The sequence below is a fragment of the Cricetulus griseus genome, chromosome 7 (assembly GCF_003668045.3).
Source record: "Cricetulus griseus strain 17A/GY chromosome 7, alternate assembly CriGri-PICRH-1.0, whole genome shotgun sequence".
Lineage (NCBI taxonomy): Eukaryota > Metazoa > Chordata > Mammalia > Rodentia > Cricetidae > Cricetulus > Cricetulus griseus.
Genome location: NC_048600.1, coordinates 41,486,318 through 41,507,540, shown reverse-complemented (window position 1 = coordinate 41,507,540; position 21,223 = coordinate 41,486,318). Strand labels below are relative to the sequence as shown.

Here is a 21,223-nt window from a genome sequence, read left to right as displayed (position 1 = left end):
CCACCTGTGTTCCCTGGATCTGCATCTACCAAGTTCTGCCACTTGCCAAACTTAGCTGCCAGTGCTTGGAAGAACAAAAAGACATCTTATTTTCAGGGGAAGCTCATTTCAGGTTAGTTGGACACTAGGTAGCTGCTACCACGACACCCTGCCCCTGGCAGGCATACTTTCTTTAGATTCAGGGTCCTTTCCCTACACCCATAAGATTCCTCTTGAGGTAAATCAGGAAGCTGCAGTTGTGGAGCATTCTAGTGCAGACACTCTGACCAGAAGCCAAGCTTGAGAACTGTTCTTAGGAGTATGCCAAAGTGGATCCAAGGTACCCAACCCAGTGTCTTCAGATGCATCTGCCTGCATCTCCTCTCTTTAACCTAGACTGGTCTGATTATGTATTTTATCTACTGGAGGACAGCAAAGTGAGATTATCAGTGGGAGCTTTATGCTCTTCCACCCTTCCTCCCTCTCTCAGATCTATCTCCACCTTGACCATCAGCCTGAGGCAGGCTCCTGGAGGATGAAGCTGGACTACCTTGGCAATCACTACCATAGGCTAGGCAGTCTCAGTCTGCCCTCAGCTGATGCTAGATACTGGTGGCAACAACTGAATGGGCCGGGGGTGTGTCTCACTGGGAGAGCACTTGCCTGGCATGCATGGTCACCACAGGGTCCATCCTTTGTGTGTCAAGAAAACAACACATGCTAAAACTTCTTGTCTAAACTCACTGATCCTAACCCAGACTGGCAAAGTCTGAATACAGCTAGAATCATGAGAAATGGTAATTTTTCAAAATAAACAGTAAGTTTGGGTTGGTAGGTTTTTGGAGTGGAGTGTTGCACAGTAACAGTGTTGTGTAATGATTTTCTCCAAATTGAAACATCTTCTCCCAAGGAGGGGAAGGAGGTATTTACTCAGGAAGTAAATGAAGATGACAAGATTCACAAGTCTCTCTCCAGCGTTATATCAGCACTAAAGTAACAAGTGTGGGGAGACACACAGACTTGGGAAGCTGCTGCTGGGCTGGCAGGTTGGGGAAGGCATCCAGACCAAGGTCAAGAGAAGAATGTCACTACTTGGTCACAGCAAGTAACTACCTTGAGTGACAGCAGGGATGTGTGTGATCTCTTCTAAAGAGAAACCAAGAATTTGGAGTGCTGACTTCAAACATGGATAACTGACTTCAATTGGGTGGTTGTGGATGTGGCTTAGTTGACAGAGTGCTTACCTGTCATGCACAAAACTCTGGGTTCCATTCTCAGCATTCCATAAACTGGCTGTGGTGTTTCATGCCTGCACTTCTGGAACTCAGGAAGTGGAGGTAGAAGGATCAGGAGTTCAAGGCCATCCTCAGCTATGTAGTAAGTATGAGGCTGGCCTAAGTTTCATGAGATCCTGTCTCTTGACAAAACCAAACCAAACCAGACAGACCACCACCACCGAGAAATGGCCCCATTGGCTCACATGCTTTAATGCTTGGTTTCCAGTTGATGGAAATGCTGGGGAAGGTTTAAGAGGTGTGACCTTGGAGGGTGTGTAGCACTGGGATGGTCTTTGAATTTCAACCGCCCCCCCCAATCTCTCTCCGCTTTGCCTGGTGGTTGTGGATCAAGATGTTATCTCTCAATTGTTTCTTCCCTCTGGCATCATGGACTTGAACTTGAACCATAAGCCAAATTAAACACTTACTCTTTATAAGTTTCCTGGGTCATGTGTTTCATTACAACAATAGAAAAGTAACTAAGACAAAAGTAGGTACCAGGAAGTGAGCTATTTCTGTGATAGGTCTGACCATGCTGTTTTTGGAGGAATGTAGAAGACTCTGGGACTTTGGATTAGAAAAATAGTTAAATGCTATAAAAAGACATTTTTTTTTATTTTCTGGTTTTTTGAGACAGGGTTTCTCTGTGGCTTTGGAGGCTGTCCTGGAACTAGCTCTTGTAGACCAGGCTGATCTCAAACTCACAGAGATCTGCCTGCCTCTGCCTCCCAAGTGCTGGGATCAAAGGTGTGTGCCACCACTGCCTGGCTATAAACAAGACTTAATGGGCCATCCTCAATGGAGCTTGAAGGACAGCAATGCTAAAAGCGATGTGAACTACAAAGGCCTAGCTCAAGAGGTTTCAGGAGAGAGTGATATTACAAACTGGACAGAGATCATACATGTAATATTTTAGCAAAGCCTCTCCCCCCCCCACAGGGTTTCTATGTAGCCCTGGCTGTCCTGTAACTCAATGTGTAGACTAGGCTGGCCTTGAACCAAGAGATTCATCTATCTTTGTCTCCCAAGTGCTGGGGTTAAAAGTATGCACTGCCTGGCTTGTTGGAGCTTGCAAGATGGCCTAATGTTGACTCTGTTGTTTGGTTATTAATAATCACTCTTATGCAGGTCTAGAATGAAAAAGAGCAATACAAAATGTACAGGAGAAAAAGAAAACCAGGAAACTTAATGTTGGTGCCAAGACTTGTTCTGAAAGAGATGAGAGGCCTGATGAGAAGTGGAATAAAGGGGGGCAGGGAGGAGTGTCCCAGGACAAGACCCCAGCCAGCTATGCTTCTAACTTATAAAAAGGCTAAGAAATTTTCTGCTAAAAAGCAGCCACAAAGGAAAGTTTCTGCAAATGTCACTTAAGGGGACCAGGTTCCATCTCAAGTAGGGAATCAGATTTGGCAGTGTCATCCATTTGGTTCTGACTTTGGAGCTATGAAGGATATACAAGGAGTTTGGAAGCTTCCTCACTTTTGGAATGATAATGTGTATACTGTGCCATTGTATATTGGACCGATGTAATTTGCTTTTTCATTTTACGGGGTTACAATAGAGTGCCTTGAGTCTCAGAAAAGACTTTGAAACAGGGTTGAGACTGTGGAATAGTATGGGACTTTTGAAGTTGGATTAAGTGCATTTTGCATTGTGATAGTGCCACAAACCTATGGGGACCAGGGATTGGAATGTGGTGGTTTGAGTAAGAATGGCTCCCATAGGTTCATTTGAATCCCCAGTGTGTGGAACTGTTTGGGTAGGATCAGGAGGTGGGGCCTTAAGAGGAAGAGGTGTATCACTGGCAGTAAGTTTGGAGGTGCTCTCAGCTGTTCCTTTGCTCCACAATCCTGGATTCTAACACTCTGAAAATGTAAGTCAAATTAAATGCTTTCTTTGATAAGTTGCCTGGGTCATGTTTCATCACAGCAATAGAAAAGTAACTAGGACAACTACCTAAGGAAAATGGTTAGGGCCAATCAAATCCTTGCCTTCAAAGTGTAACCTAGCCTGCAGCAATAACATTGACTGCAGCTTGCAGAACACAGAACCCGGGCTTAACATAGTCCCCAGGTAGCCTTGTATCTGGCCAAATTTGTGCAACATTGGTTAACAGAAGGCACTGGGAGCCGCTCAGGCCCTTGTGAGGAGCCCCTGCCCAGGACTCAGACCTCACATGCCCCCTGGTGGCTTGTTTTAGTATACCAATTTATTCAAGTATTAGAAAACTCAAGTATTAGGTAGGGAGCAGGACAACAAAAATAGAAGGTTTGTAAACATGGCGACTTCCTTCCCTCCCCATCCCTTCTTATGAGGAGCTTTCTGTGACAGGGCAGAATTATAGTTGGCAATCCAGCAATGAGGCTGCATAAGAGGTGGCTGGGCCAGGGCAGAAGTCTTTCTACTCTACCCCTGTGCAGGCGGTCCAGGAGAGTTGGCCACTCTTGTCATGACTGGGCTACAGTTTCATTTGCTAGTGGCCTCCTGGGAGTCTTTGGCAGTGGTGAGACCCCTGTGGGAGACAGGCCTCTGGGCAGCAGACACAGGCAGGCAGGCAGGGAAGCGGGTGCAGGCTCTCCAGAGCTCTGTATTGCTTGGGGTGGCATGTGCCACAGCCTGGGGACAGGTGGGGCATGGCCAGGCAAGGAGTGGAGTGTGCAGCATCCATGCCAGTGGCCTCACATCCTTCCCCATAAAAGTGAGGAGCAGGGACATTATTTGGAACATGCCATTGGGCAGCCCAGGTCTGTCAGTCCTTGAAGGGGTTGCAAGTGTCTTCTGTTTGCTCCTTCTCTGCAACCAGCAGTTCCCCATTCATCTCCTGCAGGGGGTGGTATACATAGTCCCCATCGAGGTGTCGGTTCCTCTCTGTCTTGGAGCCCAGGAGCAAGTTCACATTGACCACAATGCTGATCAGCAGCAGGAAAACTAGGATGAGGGTAAGTGCCAGCCACGTGGTCCTAGGATAGAAGGGAGACTTGAGAGGGGGTTGCTGAGAAGCAGCCTTGGGGCAGCTAGAACCCACAAGGGGGAATGCTGAGCCCAGAGGGCTGGGTGGGGACTGTGGGCATACCACAGACACGTGTAGGAAATGAGAGAGACATTCTCTGATGTTTTAAAGATGTTAAAAATATTTCAGGAACTGAGGAAATAGCTTATGCTGGTCTTATAAACATGAAGACCCAAGTTTGATCACTAGAAGGTACTTTTTTGTTGCTTGTTTTCGAGACAGGGTTTCTCTGTATAGCTTTGAAGCCTGTCCTGGAACTTGCTCTGTAGATCAGACTGGCCTCAAACTCACAGAGATCAGCCTGCCTCTGCCTCCTGAGTTCTGGGATTAAAGGCATACACCACCAATGCCAAGCTAGAAGGTACTTCTTAAAAGCTAAGAACAATGGTGCATACTGTCATCGCCTTGCTTGGAAGGTGGAGCTCACAGGTCAGCTAGTCTAACCTAACCTGCAAGTTTCAGGCCAATGAAAAACAAGGTGGACAGATACTAGGAATAACAATTTAAGATTGGGGCGCACGCACAGGCAAACACACAAAACACAGGAACTTTCTTTACTTTATGTGTATTGGTGTTTTGCCTGCATACATTGTCTGTGTGAGGGTGTCAGATTTCCTGGAACTGGAGTCACAGACAGTTGTGAGCTGCCAAGTGAGTGAGTGCTAGGAATTGAACCCAGATCTTCTGGAAGAACAGCCAGTGCTCTCAACCATTGAGCCATTTCTCTAGCCCCTACGAGGTTTTTGTTGTTGTTTTGAGACACTGTTTCTCTGTGTAGTCCTGGCTGTCCTGGAGCTCTATAAACTAGACTAGCCTCAAGCTCGGAGATGTGCCTGCCTTTACACACACACACACACACACACACACACACACACACACACACACACACACAATTTTTTTTTTTTTTGGTGTTTTTCAAGTCAGGGTTTCTCAGTATCCATGGCTGTCCTGAAAATTGCTCTGTAGATCAGGCTGGCCCCAAACTCAAGAGATCTGCCTGCCCCTGCCTCCTGAGTGTTGGAACTAAAGGTGTGTACCACCATTGCCTGCACACACACACACACACACACAGAGAGAGAGAGAGAGAGAGAGAGAGAGAGAGAGAGAGACTTTTAATGTGAGCATTACTGCTTTTCAGATATCACTAATGTAATTTTTGAAGTACTGGGAATTGAATCTAGAGCCTTGTGTATGCTAGGCAAATGCTCTACCACTGAGCTACAACCTCAGCCCCCTTTTTACTTTTTATGTTGTAACAGGGTCTCACTAAATTGCCTAGGTCAGTCTTGAACTCAATCTGTAGCTCAAGCTAACCTTGAATTTGCTATCCTCCCGCTTCAGCCTCCCGGAGTAGCTGGGATGACAGGCTTATTCTAGAAGATCCAGCTCAAGAATCTGTTTGTTTATTTAGGGTCTTATGCCACCTGGGTTGGCCTTAGACTCCTGATGACCTTAAACTTCTGATCTTCCTGCCTCCACCTCCCAAGTGCTAGAAATACAGGCATGTGTCACCACACCTGGATTATGAAGTGCTGGGGATTGGATTCAGAGTTTTCTGCATGACAGGCAAACAATCTGCTGATTGAGCTACATCCCCAGCTTCACAGTCCTCCCCATGAGCTCTCTGGGAATGGAGCTGGAGACTCAGGAAGCAGCAGAAAGGGAGCAACAGCAACCACAAACCATGCACACATGGAAGAGTTCAGAAGTGAGGCAAGTCCTGTCTCTACAGCTCAGTTCCAGGATCTGAGTTGAGTCTCTATGGCTAGGGAGATCGAGCCCATAGTTTACCACCTTTGACTCCCACTGGGCAGTGGCGTGGGCCTTTTCACTCACACTCCTGGATGCCAGTTTCACCGTGACTGTCCCTGAGCTTACAAAGTAGAGGCTCACCTGTAACCTTCTGGCCTGGCCAGTGCCTGGACAGATGTCAAGCCTCATGGATGGGGTGAGGGGGCTCTGCCTCTGCTGAAACACATACCTGGTAAAAAAGGCCATCTCTCCTGCCCTTGGTGTGGCCTCAGTTGGCCGGAGACACTGTTTCACTGTAAGATACCAGACAGAAGATGCAGGGTTGGGGAGGGCCTGCCTACCCCAGACCTGCCCCAAGGGTTCCAGGAGGCCATGTACCTTGGGAGATGCTGCAGTTGCCAGTCTGAGGGTCGCAGGGACACTGGTGTTCACACTGACAAGGCCTCTGGCAACCTGGCCCATACCAGCCCAGAGGACACTCTGTGGAGAGGAAATGGTGGCAGGTAGGTTTAACCTTGGGTAGCAGGGTCTCTTGTTATAGGATAGCCTGGCTCTTGGATGTGTGCAGGGCCATGATGAAAGAGATGCTCCCTGATCCCTGGGGACAGCCCTCAAAGATAACCCAGTTGTAAACAGGGTTGTGGCTTAGTTTCTAGAATGCTTATTGATGTGCACGGAGCCCTGGGTTTGATTCCCAGTACCCTATGAGCTGGGCATGATAGCATGTTTATAATCCTAGCACTTGGGAGGTGGAAGCAGGAGGTAGGTGTTCGAGAACATCCTTGGCTACATAGTGAATTATAGGACAGCCTGGGCTGAATTAAGACCCTGTCTCAAATAAAAAAAATAAAAATAAAAAAAATAAAAATAAAAATAAAAATAAAAAAAACCCAAGTATATCACCTGGATTTAAGGTGGGCTCCAGAGTTGATAACCATAAAAGAATGAAGGGACAGAAATGGGAAGTCCACTGAGGCTGACTCTGGAGTAACACTACTCATGTGTAGGAACATCAGGGGCTGCTTTCGGGGTGTTAAGGACTTTGGTGGACCTCCCTGGCCACACCTTGGTTTTGCTGTTGGTCTTTGGAATTGAGTGGCCAGTGCTGAAATCCGGCCTCGTACTTGGTGGGAATTTTTCAGCAAATCCAGGGAGGACATGAAGAGATTTGCATGTGAAGTGAGAAGAGGCCCTGAACGCAACTTCTAAGCCAGAAGGAGGGACAAAGGCTTTGTACGAGCTGCATGTAGCCAGGCCACCCTCTCCAGGAGCCTCTTCAGGCCACTGGTAGCTCTCACCTTCACTGCAGTTGGATCCTGTCCATCCAGCATCACAGTGGCAGCCAGCTGCAAAAGCAAGACCATGGAGGCCAGGTGAGGGCAGAGGCAGACCTGGCCTGAGAGAACTGGGGTCCCTTCAGAGCACCACCCTCCTTGTGGGCTCCCCACTCACTCTCTGTGCACAGCCCATGCTGGCTGCAGTTGGAGGGGCCACAGTCTAGCTCGCTGCAGGCGGCACCCCGCCAAAAGTGGCTGGTGCATTCACAATGGCCATCCACACAGGTCCCATGGCCACTGCAGTTGGGTGGCTGGCAGTGGGGTTCATGCACACATACCACGGTGGAAACCCGGCGGGGACAGCGCCACATGTTGTCCTGGCTGTGGAGGATTCATTGTGAGGAGAGGTCTTGGCCTTGGTGCTGGCGCCAGCTGACCTCTTAAGTCCCTGCTTCAGCCTATGAAGGCTGCTCCAGCCTCTTTCCATCTCCATTCTGACACTTGTGTTCCTGCATGTGTATGCATGCTCACACACACGCTAGGGGATACACATGTGCATGGACGAATGGAGTCAGGACAACCTTAGGTATCCATGATCTAAATTCTTATTTTATTTATGTTATGTATCTCTCTCTGGCCTGGACCTTGCCAAGGAAGTGAAGCTGCCTAGCCTAAGTGTCAGGTTCACCTGTCTCTTCCTCCTCATCACTGGGACTGCAAGCATGCATCACTCACATCTGGTTTTTTAATGTGGATTCTGGGGTTTGAACTCAGGTCCTCTGCTTGCAAGGCAAATCCTGCTGAACGACAGATAGCTCCAGCCTCTTGTTGGGCCACTTATAGTGCCTTCCCTTTGCATACACTGTGCTTTCTGGTGGAAGGCTCCCTCAATGTTGGCCAGCCATTTCCTCAGCCTTACTTCACTATCCTGACTACTGTCCCAGATTCCCAGGTGTGGGCAATGTGGCACCCTGAGGAAAGAGTTCTTGGCTCTTCTGCTCATACAGGATACCCAGGGCCTGGCGCACAGCAGGGTCTCAATATTGACTGGGTGAGATTGTTGGAGGTAAGCCAGGGCTTCCCCCTCAAAGGTGGCTGAGGTGCTCTTACCAGTGATCCGAGGGGTAACTGGCCAGGGTCCCGTTGAGCACAAAGGTGGCGGAACCACCTCCATCCAGGTTGATGGCATTGACCACGTCTTGTTTCAGCAGGAACTCTGCCATCTCCCAGAGGTTGATGCTGTGTGGAAGGGGGTGTGTAGCTGAGCCCCATGGGCTCTGGCTTAACTGTCTCCCTTTGGTCAGAAGGTAAATACTATCACTCCGACTGGGGTAGATGAAACTTCTAAAATGGCCCCAAAGCTGTCTTGTTCCACCCACTACCCCAGAAACTGTTGGAAGGTGAGGGGAAACTGAATGCAAACATCCCTGAGGAATCTTGGGACTCACCCACGCTGCTCCGTCTGTCCATCTGCATGGAAGAGTACGAGCTGTCCCTTACGGTCATGACCCACGGCTGTCCTGGCTGATATCACGTTCACAAATTTGCTAAAAGAACCTGAAGGAGAAGGGGCCTAGCTGGTTACCCAGCCGTCTATGTGCTTCAACTTTCTCTCTTTTGATGGTGCTGGGGAAGAAACCCAGCACCTTGTCCATTCAAGGCAAGTACTGGATCACTGAGCCACACCCCAGCTCCACCTTCAGTGAGCCTCCATGCCACAGCCAGAAAACTCTTCATGTGAGTTTTCTCAGTCCCCATAGAAACCTCTGTTTTGGTAGAACAAAACCCACAGGCTTTGCATGAAGCCCCTGGCCTCACTTCTGTTGTTCTCCTTCCCTAACAGCTACTCTTGGCTTTAGGGCACTCTGGCTGGGAACTGTATGCCTCTGGCCTGAGTTCTTCTGACAGCTTGGTCTTAATCCACAGACAGCCTCCTCAGTCATCTCCTGCCCCACTCTCCACCCTGAAATAGCAGAGACTTCAGGACCCAAGCACCCTCTCACACTCCAGCGTTTTGAACTGTAGAGGTGTGCATGCATGTGCACATGCCTGTGGGGGACAGAGGACAACCTCAGATGCCTTCCACTTTCTGTTTGAGCCAGGGTCTAGCCTGGAATATCACCATGTAGGCTAGGTTATCTGACTAGATGCCTTCCACTTTCTGTTTGAGCCAGGGTCTAGCCTGGAATGTCACCATGTGGGTTAGGTTATCTGGCTATTCAGGGATCCATCTGTCTCCACCTCCCACCTCACCATCCCAGGGACTGCAAGTGTGCACCGCAGCACTTGGCTTTTTATGTATTTTCTGAGGCTCGAACTCAGGTTCTCACACTTTCAAGGCAAACACTTTACTGACCAAGTCAAGTCACTAGCCCACACCCAAGTGGCTCTTACACTTAAGCATCCATCAGAAACACCAAGGAAGAGCAGGCACACTCAGGTTGTTAGAACTTAACCAGTGGTTCCTGAATGGAGGTCTGAGGTGGTGGACTCATGGGTCTGCATTTATGACAAGCTCCAAGGCTACGTGGAGGTCACTGTAACAGAAACCTGCAGCACTTTTCTCACTTTACCTGTGCATCTGTTTCCCACCGGTCCCCTTTCTCTCCCTCCTCTCTGCCCCTTTCTTGGCACTTGGCAATTCTTTCCAGCTTATTGCCAAGTATTTTCCTTCTTATATATTCCACGTAAGACTGAATTCCCACGACTCCCACCATAGCGCTCAGTAAATGTTTGGGAACACTGAAGTATAGCCTACTCACTGTTCTTAGGTCTCAAGAAAGCTAATGCTGGGGCGAGGAAGGTGGCTCAGTGGGTAAATGTGCCTTCCATCACGCTTGGCAGACTGAGTTCAATACCCAGGACTCACATGGTGGAAGGACAGAACTAGTTGTCCTCTGACCTTCCCCCACACACTATGACACGTTCCCCCCACCAAGTAAATAAATAAAAAACTTTATAACAAAAAAAGAACGTGCTACAGCTGACTCCCTTCCTGACCTGTCTCCTGCGTCTCATCACACTCGGTGACTTGGCTCTCGTTGATATAGATGCTTCCATTGCGGATGAGCCACACAACTCCACTCAGCAGCTGCACGAATGGATTTACAGAATCCAGAACCTCCTCCTCAGATAGGTACCTGGAAGTAGGGAGGCAAGAGGCTCACTCATGGGCAGGAACAGCTCCAGGGTTTTCTGTAATTTTCCTAACTGATTCACTAATTAGCAGCTGTTACACTCTGTTGCCCTGGCTGCTTAAGCAAAAATCAAACAGCCAACCAGACCAGTCTTATGTCAGCAGCAGCAGTCTACAATGCTCCAGACACTTCAAGGCAGTCACACAAAGACTGCATCTGCTTGCTCATGCTCCTGAAGGCATAGCCTCAGCCAGGGCTGTTGGAAACAGTTTGTACCAAACGTTTTCCTGTAACTATTCCTATCTAGGCCAGAGGGAGAGCAGATCCCCTGGTAGTCTAGCAGGACTGCTGTGATGGGTGCTAAAAGGGCAAGGCTGTGATTGGTGCAAATGCAAGCCTTCATTTGCTTGTGAGGTGTACTGTGGTTGATACAGATATCCCTTCTCTGGATATGTAAGCAGGTGTTCAGTTGAGTTGGGGAGTGAGCTGGAAGATGCTGTCCTGTGCTGCCTTCCCCATGCGACTGCATTAGACACAATGAGAGAAGCTTCTTCTCCTGCCATCTTTAGTAACCTGATAACACAAAGAAGTAGCACTGAGCTACAAATGGACAGATGAGGCAGCTGTTTGGCAGCTAACAAGTAGGATGATGAGTTGGAAAAATAGATCAATCGGTAAAAGCCTTTTCACCCAAGCATGAGGACCTGAGTTTAGGTCTCCAGCACCTATGTAAAAGCTGGGTGAGGCAGCGCACATCTGTAACCCAAATGCTGGGAGATGGACAGGAGAAACACGAGAGAACAGCTGGTGTTTGCTGGCCAACCAGTTTAATTTAATCAGTGAGCTCCAGATTCAGACCTCGTATCAGCAAATAAGACAGAGAACAATAGAAGCCACTTGAAATCAAACTCTGGACTTCACTTGGGTCCACACAGATGCACAATGCCCCCCCCCTAAAAAAAAGAGGTTAGCTGAGCAGACCATAAAAAGACCAGTAGGGGTAACTAAGACAGTGGCCACAGCAACAAGATAGCTGACCAGTCTGAAAGGGGAGCCCAAGAGAGGAACAAGGGAGACAGTGGAGAGGATGAAGTTCTGAGGTCCAGAGAAGAGAAACTGCAGGCCCTGGTCACTGGAAGAACTTTTTGGGTCGTTGACAACCCAAGACCAACAGTTGTGGCGCTGGCTGCGCTTGAAGGATGAAGAACTAGATGCCTGCGCAGGCCCAGAAACGGTAACTAGGGGCTGCTAAGAGCTGGGGAAACCCCACTTTCCAGCCTTGACAAAAACTGTACCTCTTGCAAGAGAGCTGGGACACTAGATGGCGCAATCTTCTACTCCTGCCTGCCTGCCGTCAGATTTCAAGAGATAGAGAAACTGTCAAAGACGCCACTCGACAAGCTACTTGCCTACCCAGGATTTCTATCCGGGAAGACCTTCAGCAAGCTGTCTGGGTCTTGTCTATAAACTCTATATTATCTCCAGTTGGTTCCAAGGCTTCGCTGAACACGAAACGTTTGTTTTCTCTAATCCTAGGGAAAGTTCACTGAGGCACAAACTGCGCCTCCAGGTTCACGGTGGCCTCTCCAGGGCCCCACACACGACTTGAGCACAGAGCAAGCGTTCAATGACACACGACTAAACTTCAAAGAAGTTGTCAGCGTCCCCACTCTTAAGTTGAATAATAGGAAGCTTGGTTAAGTGATCTGGCCACGGAGGCATGGCTCTCGAAGCATACCGGAGACCCTCTGCCCTTGACAGCCACGGGGCTCCCCACCTCCTCACCCGGTGACCAAGGTCCCGTCGCGGCGGATCCCGAACTGCGCGTTCTGCAGCCCCCCGGAACTGCTCACCAGCCGCCCGTCGCTCACCACGTTCCCCAAGCACTCGCCGGTGTTCATGCGGAAGAAACCACCGTTCTGGGCGACGAGGCAACCGGCTGGGACGGCTGTGTCTTCCACGGTGGCGCGGCGCCTCTGCGCGCAGCCTCCAGGTCCCCCGGGCTCCAGCACCGAGAAAGTGCGCAGAGGCGCGGCGACCCGTGTCAGGTGGCCGGCCACCGCGCGGCCCTCGAAGTGCGACACAAAGGTGCGCACGGCCGCGGGGTGGCTGGCGCCAGGGGTCGCGGGCGGCGGAGGCCAGCTCTCTTGCTCGCGGCTGCCGGCGCGCACCCGGGCGCAGTCCCGCGAGGGACGCGTGCGCGCGAGTGGGTACGGCAGCAGCAGGTCATCGTCGCGGGAAACCCTGCGGGGACGGGGCGATCGTGAGCTCGGAGGGCTGTGCCAGAGAGCACGCAGGACAGGGGGACCCCAGCCGGGCCGGCCCTGGCAGCTGCACTCACCCGGAGCTCAGGCTGCACCACACCACTCCGAGCAAGCCGAGCAGCGAGGGCAAGAAGAGCAGCCCGCGCCCCCTGGGCGCCGCCATATTGGATTGGGGCTCCGGTCACGTGGGCCCGTCCCATGTGACTTCAGGCCAGCTGGCGGGTGCTTCCAGGTACTAAGGACCTGGAACACCTTCCTGTTTGTGAGATTATGCCTCCAAATTCCTTCAGGAAGGATAAGGCTGGAAGGACGATAGGAACTATTTGTTTATTTATTGTTTTTCAAGAGAGGATTTCTCTGTGTAACTGTCCTGGCTGCCCTGGAACTAGTTCTGTAGACCAGGTTGGTCTCTAACTCATAGATTTGCCTGCTTCTGCCTCCCGAGTTCTGGGATTAAAGGCATGAGCCAGTGCCTCCCGGCAACCTTTTATTTTTATATGATGTCAAACTCATAGAAAATTGCAAGAATGGGGCCTGGAGATATGTACATTGATACAGTGCTTGTTTAGCATGCTCGAAACCCTAGGTTCCATCTCCCGCTTTGCACAAACCGGAAATGGTGGTCCACGCCGTAATCCCAGCATTCTGGAGAGGGAGGCAGGAGAATCAGAACTTCAAGGTCATCCTTTGTTTTTAGTTTTGCTTTTTGAGACAGAGTCTCTCTATTGTAGGCAGGATGGCTTGAAATTCAAAGCGGGAGATTAAAGGCACAGATCCTCAAGCCTAGCTGTTTTAGACCTGTCTTGGAATGATAGAGCTCCACCCATGCCAGAGATTTCTTCCTCTTGACCGAAGAAACCGGTTTTCCTCTCCCTGGCCTTTAGGATGTTGGGATGGCTGGTATTAGATCTTGTCCCTCCCAAAATTCATGTTCTTCATAAGACCTCAGGATGGTTATGTAAACTGGTGTGTTTTAGACATAATTAGTCCATATAAGGTCCTCCTAGAGCAGAGCTGCATGGATCGCAAACCTCGTCTGACTGCTGTACTGAGAAGAGAGAGGTCATACACATAGAGGAAGCAAGGCCACATGGAGATGTAGCAGTCTCTGGAGTCGGGTAGCCACAAGCCACGTGATGCCTAAAATGTTTAACAGCCATAGACGCTCACAGGCAGCGGCAGTCTCTGTGCTGTGGACTGAGCTCAGATTCTCCTGAGATTTCAGATAGAACCTGGATGGCAGACACACTGATTCTTATCTCATACAATCAACGCCAGCAAATGGCTCTTCACAAATGACTGTGAGGCCTGAAGTAGCTGTAACTCACTCCAGTGAACACTGTTCAGAGAGGCTGCTTTTCTGGGGGATGCAGTATTAAATGATCTGGTTGGACACCACTATGTGGATTTGGAGGACCATGTCTTTCTTTTCTTTGTTTGGGCTGCCGAAGGAGGCCAGCCAGCAAGCCAGGCCTGCCAGCATCCCCTCTTCCTCCAGAAGTTCTTTCTTCTCTGTGACTGCTAGGATTGGGCCACTGGCAAGGCAGGTCCTGGCTTTGATATTCTCTGTTTCAATGCCTGCTTCTCCCTTGAAAGTGTTATCCTGTTTAAGTTGGGCAGACAGCTGAGCCAGGGACTTCCTCCTCAGCTGGAGACAGCTTCGTTCGTGTCCTTGTCTGGGTTCTGTCATCATCTGTTATTCAACAGTGTGTGTGATTTTTCCTGGGGAAATGAAAATAAGTATCTGTTCACCTCAGGGCACCAACAACAGACTGGAGGAACAGTTCCTTCCAAATCCAGCCTGGTGAGTCAGTGAATTAGTTTATTGGGGTTCCTTACAGAAGTATGGGTGAGGGTTTGTGCACAGGAATGTGGGTGACTCAAAGACAGCTGCAGCAACTGAAAAGACCTCCCCAACAAAGGTGATGACTCACAAAAGCTCACACAGAGAAACCCTGTCTCAAAAAAACAAAACAAAACAAACAAACAAACAACAAAAAAAACCAAAGCCATACATTAGCAACAAGCCCCATCTCATTCTTTTGAGGGATGCCTTCCTTTGCTCAAGACTTTAGCTGCTGCAGGCTTGTGTCGTGTTGGAGGCAGAATGAGACTGACATTAAATGAAGAAAGCATCAGGTTTGTTTGTTGGTTTGTTTTTAGCTTTCTGGGGATTGAGTAAAGTCTGGCACCTGCCTACTACAATCAGGCACAGTTTCCCTCTTGTGCACACACTCTGCTTTCCGGCTTTGCAGGCCAGTGGGCTGTGGGTGAGCCCAGGAACTGCAGAGCTCCTCCTCCTGCAGCCTTCATCCTCCTGTGTAACATCCTGGCCTTGTGGTTTAGTCTGAGCCTGCTGATAAAGCCAGGGGATGGTTGATGTGTCAACTGGTGAGAAAGGCAGAAAGGGACACTAGCAGTCATAGTGAGTAGTAGCCAGGCCCACCCATGTTGTAGCTTTGAATAAAATGTTTCTTAGGTGATCAGCATCTTCAGGCCCAGGGGACATAGAGATATGAAGACAGAGATGTCCAGACATTTATCTCATGTTAGTCATCCCTCATATCTGTGGACTTCAGTAAAGAGTCAATATTACTACCAAAGGTAACCTCAAGTTTCCACAGTTACCTAGGCAACCGTGGTGCTCACACCACAGTCTTCATTGAGGAACACCGTAATCGAGGCACACTTCAGTCATCATCAAGGCTGAGAGAACAACCAATCACGTATGGCTCAGTGGAGTGAACTCCAGAATTAATCTTTTTTTTTTTTTTTGGTTTCTTATAGCCCAGGCTGGTCTTGAATTATCTGTGTAGCTAAGGATGACCCTTGATCCTGGTGCTGGAATTGTAGACTGGTACCATCATGCCCATGCCTGTTTTCATACAGTACATGGGACAGAACTCAGGGCTTCAAGCTTGTCGTTCCTCTGCCAAATGGTTCTATTTTTATAGTGTGTGTGTGTGTGTGTGTGTGTGTGTGTGTGTGTGTGTGTACATGTACATACATGCATATGTGTGTATATATATGATTTAATAATAATAAAATCGAAATTCCACACATGAAAAAAAGTATATATTGTTATAGTGTTTGCCTTTCTGAGTCTGGCTTATTTCACTTAAGCGATGATCTCTTGTACTGATCATTTTTTTGCAAAGGACATAATTCATCCTTTACAGATGAAGAGAATGCCACTGTGCATACGCACTACCTTTCCTTCATCATCTGCTGACAGGCATCCAGACCTATGAGAACAGTGCTGAATAAACATGGATAGTCAGTTATCTCTGTGCTGTGATGACTTACAGTCTCTTTGGTTAAATACCCAGGAATGGTGAGTCATATGTGTTGTTCTCTTGTTTAAGCTTAAGAATATAAAAAGGCGCAAGATGGAGACTTGAGAATGAGAGCTACATAAACCATAGTTTATTCCAGGTGGGTGAGGGGGAGAGAGAGGAAGGGAAGAGAGAGAAGTGAGAGAGAGAAGAGAAGAGAAGAGGAGAGAAGAGAGCAAAGAGAGCGTAAGTGGGCAGGGGTCTGTCTTTTAAAGGGGTCCTTTACACCTGTGTGCCGACTTAGTTCCCATGGAACCCTAGGCTGACCAGGGTACTGCCTGAGTGGATTCTGCCAGGTAACAGGGCCAGGCCAGTGTAATGCCTGAAACTTTCAACATGGTAGATCTATTTTAAGTTTTTTATTTAATTTTACATTACTGTATTTTGTTTTTGGAGACAGGATGAAAGGCTCTTGGAGGCCCCAGGATGTCAAACACAGGCCTGAGCATGACAAACGTGACTCTGGAAGGCCTTGTCCTTTCTTGATTCCCTCTTCCTTGCTAAAAATCCTTAGATTACATTCCTAAAGCTAGCCACCAAGGGTCTGTTTCCTTATTTGGTCACTTCCTCTTCCTGAGGTTGACTACCAATGTCCAGCTATCAAAGTATTGAAGCTCATCAATCAAAAGCCCCTTTTGGCTCACCTAATTGACATGCCCAATCAAAACAAGCCAACTCAGCCTAACATGGGGTTTCCCCCTTTCCTTTTATAGACTTCAATTTGCCTATGGGCAAGTCTGTCTTCTCTATACAGAGGCAATCAGCCCTTTGTCTCTCTGGGGCAAATATCCTTTTCCCCTCTCCCTTGTTCCTGCACCCTTTTTCCTGTCCTCTATCTCCTGTCTTTGTCTTTTATTCCCTCAGTGTGGTTCTGGCTTGTGGCTCCCTGAGAGGGTGCCCTGACCTGTCAGCACAGGCTTTCCTACCTTCTTCCAGCCCTGGTTTAGTAACTTAAGCTCTGGAACTACTATCCAGCTCGGTCACTAACCCAGCTCAGATTCAGGAAGGATGGGGTGGGTGTAACTCTCCTCTAATCTGTCTTTGTGCAGCCAACTTCTCTCAAACCTGAGAGCCTGTCCTCGTAACTTTGTGTTGATAAAGTGATGCAAAGGAAATCCTTCAAGGCCAATAGGGATTAAATTCTGGCTCCTGATTCCCTAAGAAGACAGCAGCCTCAGAAGCATGCCAAACTTGCCAGCGATTCCAGCCACCATTCTTGGGTCTGACAACTTAAGAGGGATTGTGGTAAAGTGTCCTGGGGACAATAGGGAAGATTAGGTGAAAAGAGAGATTTAAAAGATCAGTCCCACAGCCCCATCACTGGTTTTTGGCTGGGCCCAGGAACAAGGGGTTGGTTATTTAATTAAAAATGTTAATAACATAGCTCTTCTTTAAAATTTTTGTTTAGCGTGTGTGTGTGTGTGTGTGTGTGTGTGTGTGTGTGTGCGTGTGCGTGTGCGTGTGCGTGTGCGTGTGCGTGTGTGTGTGTGTGTGTGTTTGTGTGTGTGCATGTGTGCATGCAGGCATGCACTCTCAGACTCCATGGAGGTTGAAAGACAGCTTTTAGGATTGGTTCTAGCTTCTTTCTTGTTGAGGCAGGGTCTTTCTCATTTCTGCTGCTGTGCTTTCCATTCCATTCTAGTTGGCCACTGAGCTTTTAGAAGAGTCTCCTGTCCTTGCCTCATAGCTCCATGTAGGAGTGCCAGAATTGCAGACATGTACCACCCCAGCTGTGCATAGGGGCATGGGTGGGTGGTGTGCATGCCAAGACACAAGGTGTCACATGACAGATCGAGGGGCAGGGTTTTCTCCTTCTACCATATGAGGGTCCTGGGGATCAAGTTCAGATCATCAGGCAAGTGTCTCTACCTGGTAAGCCACCTTGTAGATCCACATCTGTTTATTTTTGAGAGATGATCTAGCTAATAGGCTGGCCTGGAACTCGTAGAGATCAGCCTGCCTCTGCCTCCCAAGTGCTAGGACTAAAGACATGTACCACCAGGCCCCATCCATATCTGTTTTTTGTTTTGTTTTGTTTTTTGTTTTTACTGGAAGGATTGAAATTGGGTTGTCAGGCTTACATGACTAGTTCCTTTTTGGATTTTTGAGACATGTAGTACAGGCTAGTCTTGAACTCAGTATGTAGCCAACGATGACCTAAGACTCCTGATCCTCTTGCCTCCAACTCCCAAGTGCTGGGAATTTCAGGTGTGTGCCACCATGCTTGATTGACACAAAGGACATGTTAATTCTCAGGCTCTGGTATGGCTCAGCTGTCACATAAGGATATCAGCAGCTTTTTCCACTTAAGGCAAAGCAGGATTGTGGGGTCAAAGCAGGGCAGAGGGGTCAAAGCACTTCTGGATTAGGACTGAGTTGGGAGCTTGTTCTCTACTCTGGAGCCTGGTGCAAGCAGTGTTTACAGTGTGCCACCATCCCTACGATGGTACTGAACCCCTAAGAATGTCCTAGAAGATCTTTTCTTAAATGCTAAAGCATTTAGATATACCTTCCTGAGGCAGAGGAGAGGAAGAACTGAGAGGGAGAGACACTCCAGGGAGGGCCAGCTGTCCCTTCTAATGCTTTGGGACACTCCCCTCAGTCTTTGATATTCTGATCTCATAACTCCACATGATACTTGCTTGGCACTGTGTATGACAGGCAGTTTTTGGCACCCTAAAGACAGCATCTTCATACTGTGAACATCATATTGAGATAGGTGATGTCATCATCCTGATGTTACAGAAGGGGAAACAGAGTCACAGACAAGTCAAGGGCTTTGTCCAATGACATAGAGCACTGGAGTTTGCGCACAAAGCCACAGTCTGACCACTGTGCACTCTGCACTGTCATTGTACAGTGCTATGGCTGCATACAGTATGCCCTTGGGACACCATGCCCTGGGGACACCACACTTTATGCCCTGGTGACATCATGCCCTGGGGACACTATACCCTGGGGACACTTCAGAATTTGATGCACAGGATGTAGAAATCAGCATGGGCCACCTCTCAGGGCCACAGGCCGTTCTTAGTCTCACCTCTACCTCCAGGAAAGATGCAATGCTCACATCAGAACAGACAGGCTTTCACAGTGGTGAAGGTGCCACAGTTTGAAGGCTTTCTATAGAACTCATCTTGCAGTTTATCTTTTTTTTCTTTTTTCTTTTCTTTTCTTTTCTTTTTTTTTTTTTTTTTTTTTTTTTTTTTTTTTTTTTTTTTTTTTTTTTTTTTGGTTTCTCTGTATTGTATTGGAGCCTGTCCTGGAACTTGCTCTGTAGACCAGGATGGCTGGCCTGGTCTCTGCTGGCCTGCCTCTGCCTCCTTTAATCCTGGGATTAAAGGCGTGTGCCACCAACACCCAGAGCAGTTCATATTTTATTACTTTTATTTATTTTTATTTTTTAATTGAAAAAAATGTTTTGGTTTTTCAAGACAGGGCTTCTCTGTGTGTATCCCTGGCTGACCTGGAACTCACTTCATAGACCAGGCTATCCTCCAACTCACAGAGGTCTGCTTGCTTCTGCCTCCCAAGTCCTGGGAGCAAAGGCTTGTGCCACCACCACCTGACAATTAAATTTTTAAAATTATATATATTTGTGTATGTGTGTGGGTGTGCATGCATGAGCACAGCCTTGTATTAGCTCAGAGGACAACTTGAGTTGAGTTCCTGTGATCAAACTCAGACCACTCAGACTCAGACCAATAGACACCTTTACCCACTGAGCATTCTTGCTGGCCCTTTTTCATTTTAGTTTTAAAAGATTTTTATTTATTTGTATTTTATGCATATTAATGTTTTGCCTGCATGTATATGTATGTGTGCATTTGTATGTAGTACCTGCAGAGTTCAGAGAGGGGGTTGGATCCTCTGGAACTGGAATTACAAACAGCTGGGAGCTTCCATGTGGGTGCTGGAAACTGCTGAGCCATCTCACTAGCTCCCTATTTTAGGTTTTTTGAGACAGGGTCTCCATGCTTGGGCTGGCCTCAAATTCCCTATGGAACCAAGGATGACTTTCAACAACAACTTCTTCTTCTTCTTCTTCTTCTTCTTCTTCTTCTTCTTCTTCTTCTTCTTCTTCTTCTTCTTCTTCTTCTTCTTCTTTTTTGAGACAGGGTTTCTCTGTGGCTTTGGAGGCTGTCCTGGAACTGGCTCTTGTAGATCAGGCTGATCTCGAACTCACAGAGATCCACCTGCTTCTGCCTCCCGAGTGCTGGGATCAAAGGCATACGCCACCGCCACAAACGTTTTCTTTATAAGAGTTGCTGTGGTTAGGGGAGGGCCTAGGCCCTGCTCCAAATGATATGACAGACTTTGAAAGTTCCCCCACGGAAGGCCTCACCCTTCCTGGGGAGCAGATAGGGGATGGGATAGGGGGTTGGTGGGGAGCAGGAGAGGAGCGGAGAGAGAGGGAACTAGGATTGACATGTAAAACAAGCTTGTTTCTAATTTAAATAAATAAAAAAGAGTTGCCATGGTCATGGTGTCTTTTCACAGCAATAAAAACCTAAACTAAGACAGGGACTGTTAGGAGGAGATTTGATTCTGGGTGCTTCTGGTAGGATTCATGCCTTGCTGTCAGGAGTGTTTCTTATTATGGCATGGGTCTGTCTAACTCCAGTCTCTTTCCCCATCTCTGTCTTACACATGTTCTTTGCCACTCTGCCATGTTATGAAGCAGCATACAGGCCCTCACTTGATTATAGTACCATGCCCCTGCACTTCACAGACTCCAGAACTGTAGGCCAAATAAACCTCCATTGCTTATAAATCCTGTTATAGTTACAGAGAACAGAGTAGGACATCGGTCCATTCAGGATTTGTGTTGACTGAGGTTGGGGACTTAAAACAGACCCTGAAGTCATCCAAGATTGTCCTTATGGCTAAGAAACATGACCCAACTCCCAACAGGGTGTGGTGACACACACCTGTGATCCTAGCATTCTGGAAGTGGAGGCAGGAGGATCTTGAGCCCAATCTGGACTACACATCAAGATCTGACACCCAACTGGACATGCTCATCTAATCCTATTACTTGGGAGGCAGAAGCAGGCAGGTCTCTGTGAGCTCCAGTCCAGCCAGGGATACCCTGTGAGACCCTGTCTCAACAAATAAACAAACAAACAAACGATCTGATACATATACACAAAAGACAAAAGACTCAGCTGCAATTGACTATATGCTTTTAT

At 48.2% G+C, this 21,223-nt stretch overlaps 1 protein-coding gene across 1 annotated transcript; it reads right to left on the bottom strand.

Moving 5' to 3' along the window:
- Window positions 1-3,443: 3,443 nt before the first annotated feature.
- Nagpa (N-acetylglucosamine-1-phosphodiester alpha-N-acetylglucosaminidase) lies at window positions 3,444-12,907 on the bottom strand. Its single transcript, XM_027423955.2, has 10 exons — window positions 12,774-12,907; window positions 12,218-12,676; window positions 10,296-10,435; window positions 8,744-8,852; window positions 8,406-8,534; window positions 7,471-7,676; window positions 7,317-7,364; window positions 6,397-6,498; window positions 6,248-6,311; window positions 3,444-4,216 (listed from the first exon to the last, which is right to left on the bottom strand). The coding sequence occupies exons 1-10, from the start codon at window positions 12,857-12,859 to the stop codon at window positions 4,006-4,008; spliced, it is 1,554 nt and encodes a 517-aa protein (XP_027279756.1). The 5' UTR covers window positions 12,860-12,907; the 3' UTR covers window positions 3,444-4,005.
- Between the last annotated feature and the right edge of the window lie 8,316 nt (window positions 12,908-21,223).

Excerpts from the sequence above, each read along its gene's own strand:
- Nagpa (XM_027423955.2), bottom strand. The coding sequence starts at position 12,859 with ATGGCGGCGCCCAGGGGGCGCGGGCTGCTCTTCTTGCCCTCGCTGCTC. Across the intron at positions 8,853-10,295 it reads TGATGAGACGCAGGAGACAG|GTTCTTTTAGCAAATTTGTG; the intron begins GTCAGGAAGGGA and ends CTTCTCCTTCAG. Across the intron at positions 7,677-8,405 it reads AGTTACCCCTCGGATCACTG|CCAGGACAACATGTGGCGCT; the intron begins GTAAGAGCACCT and ends AATCCTCCACAG.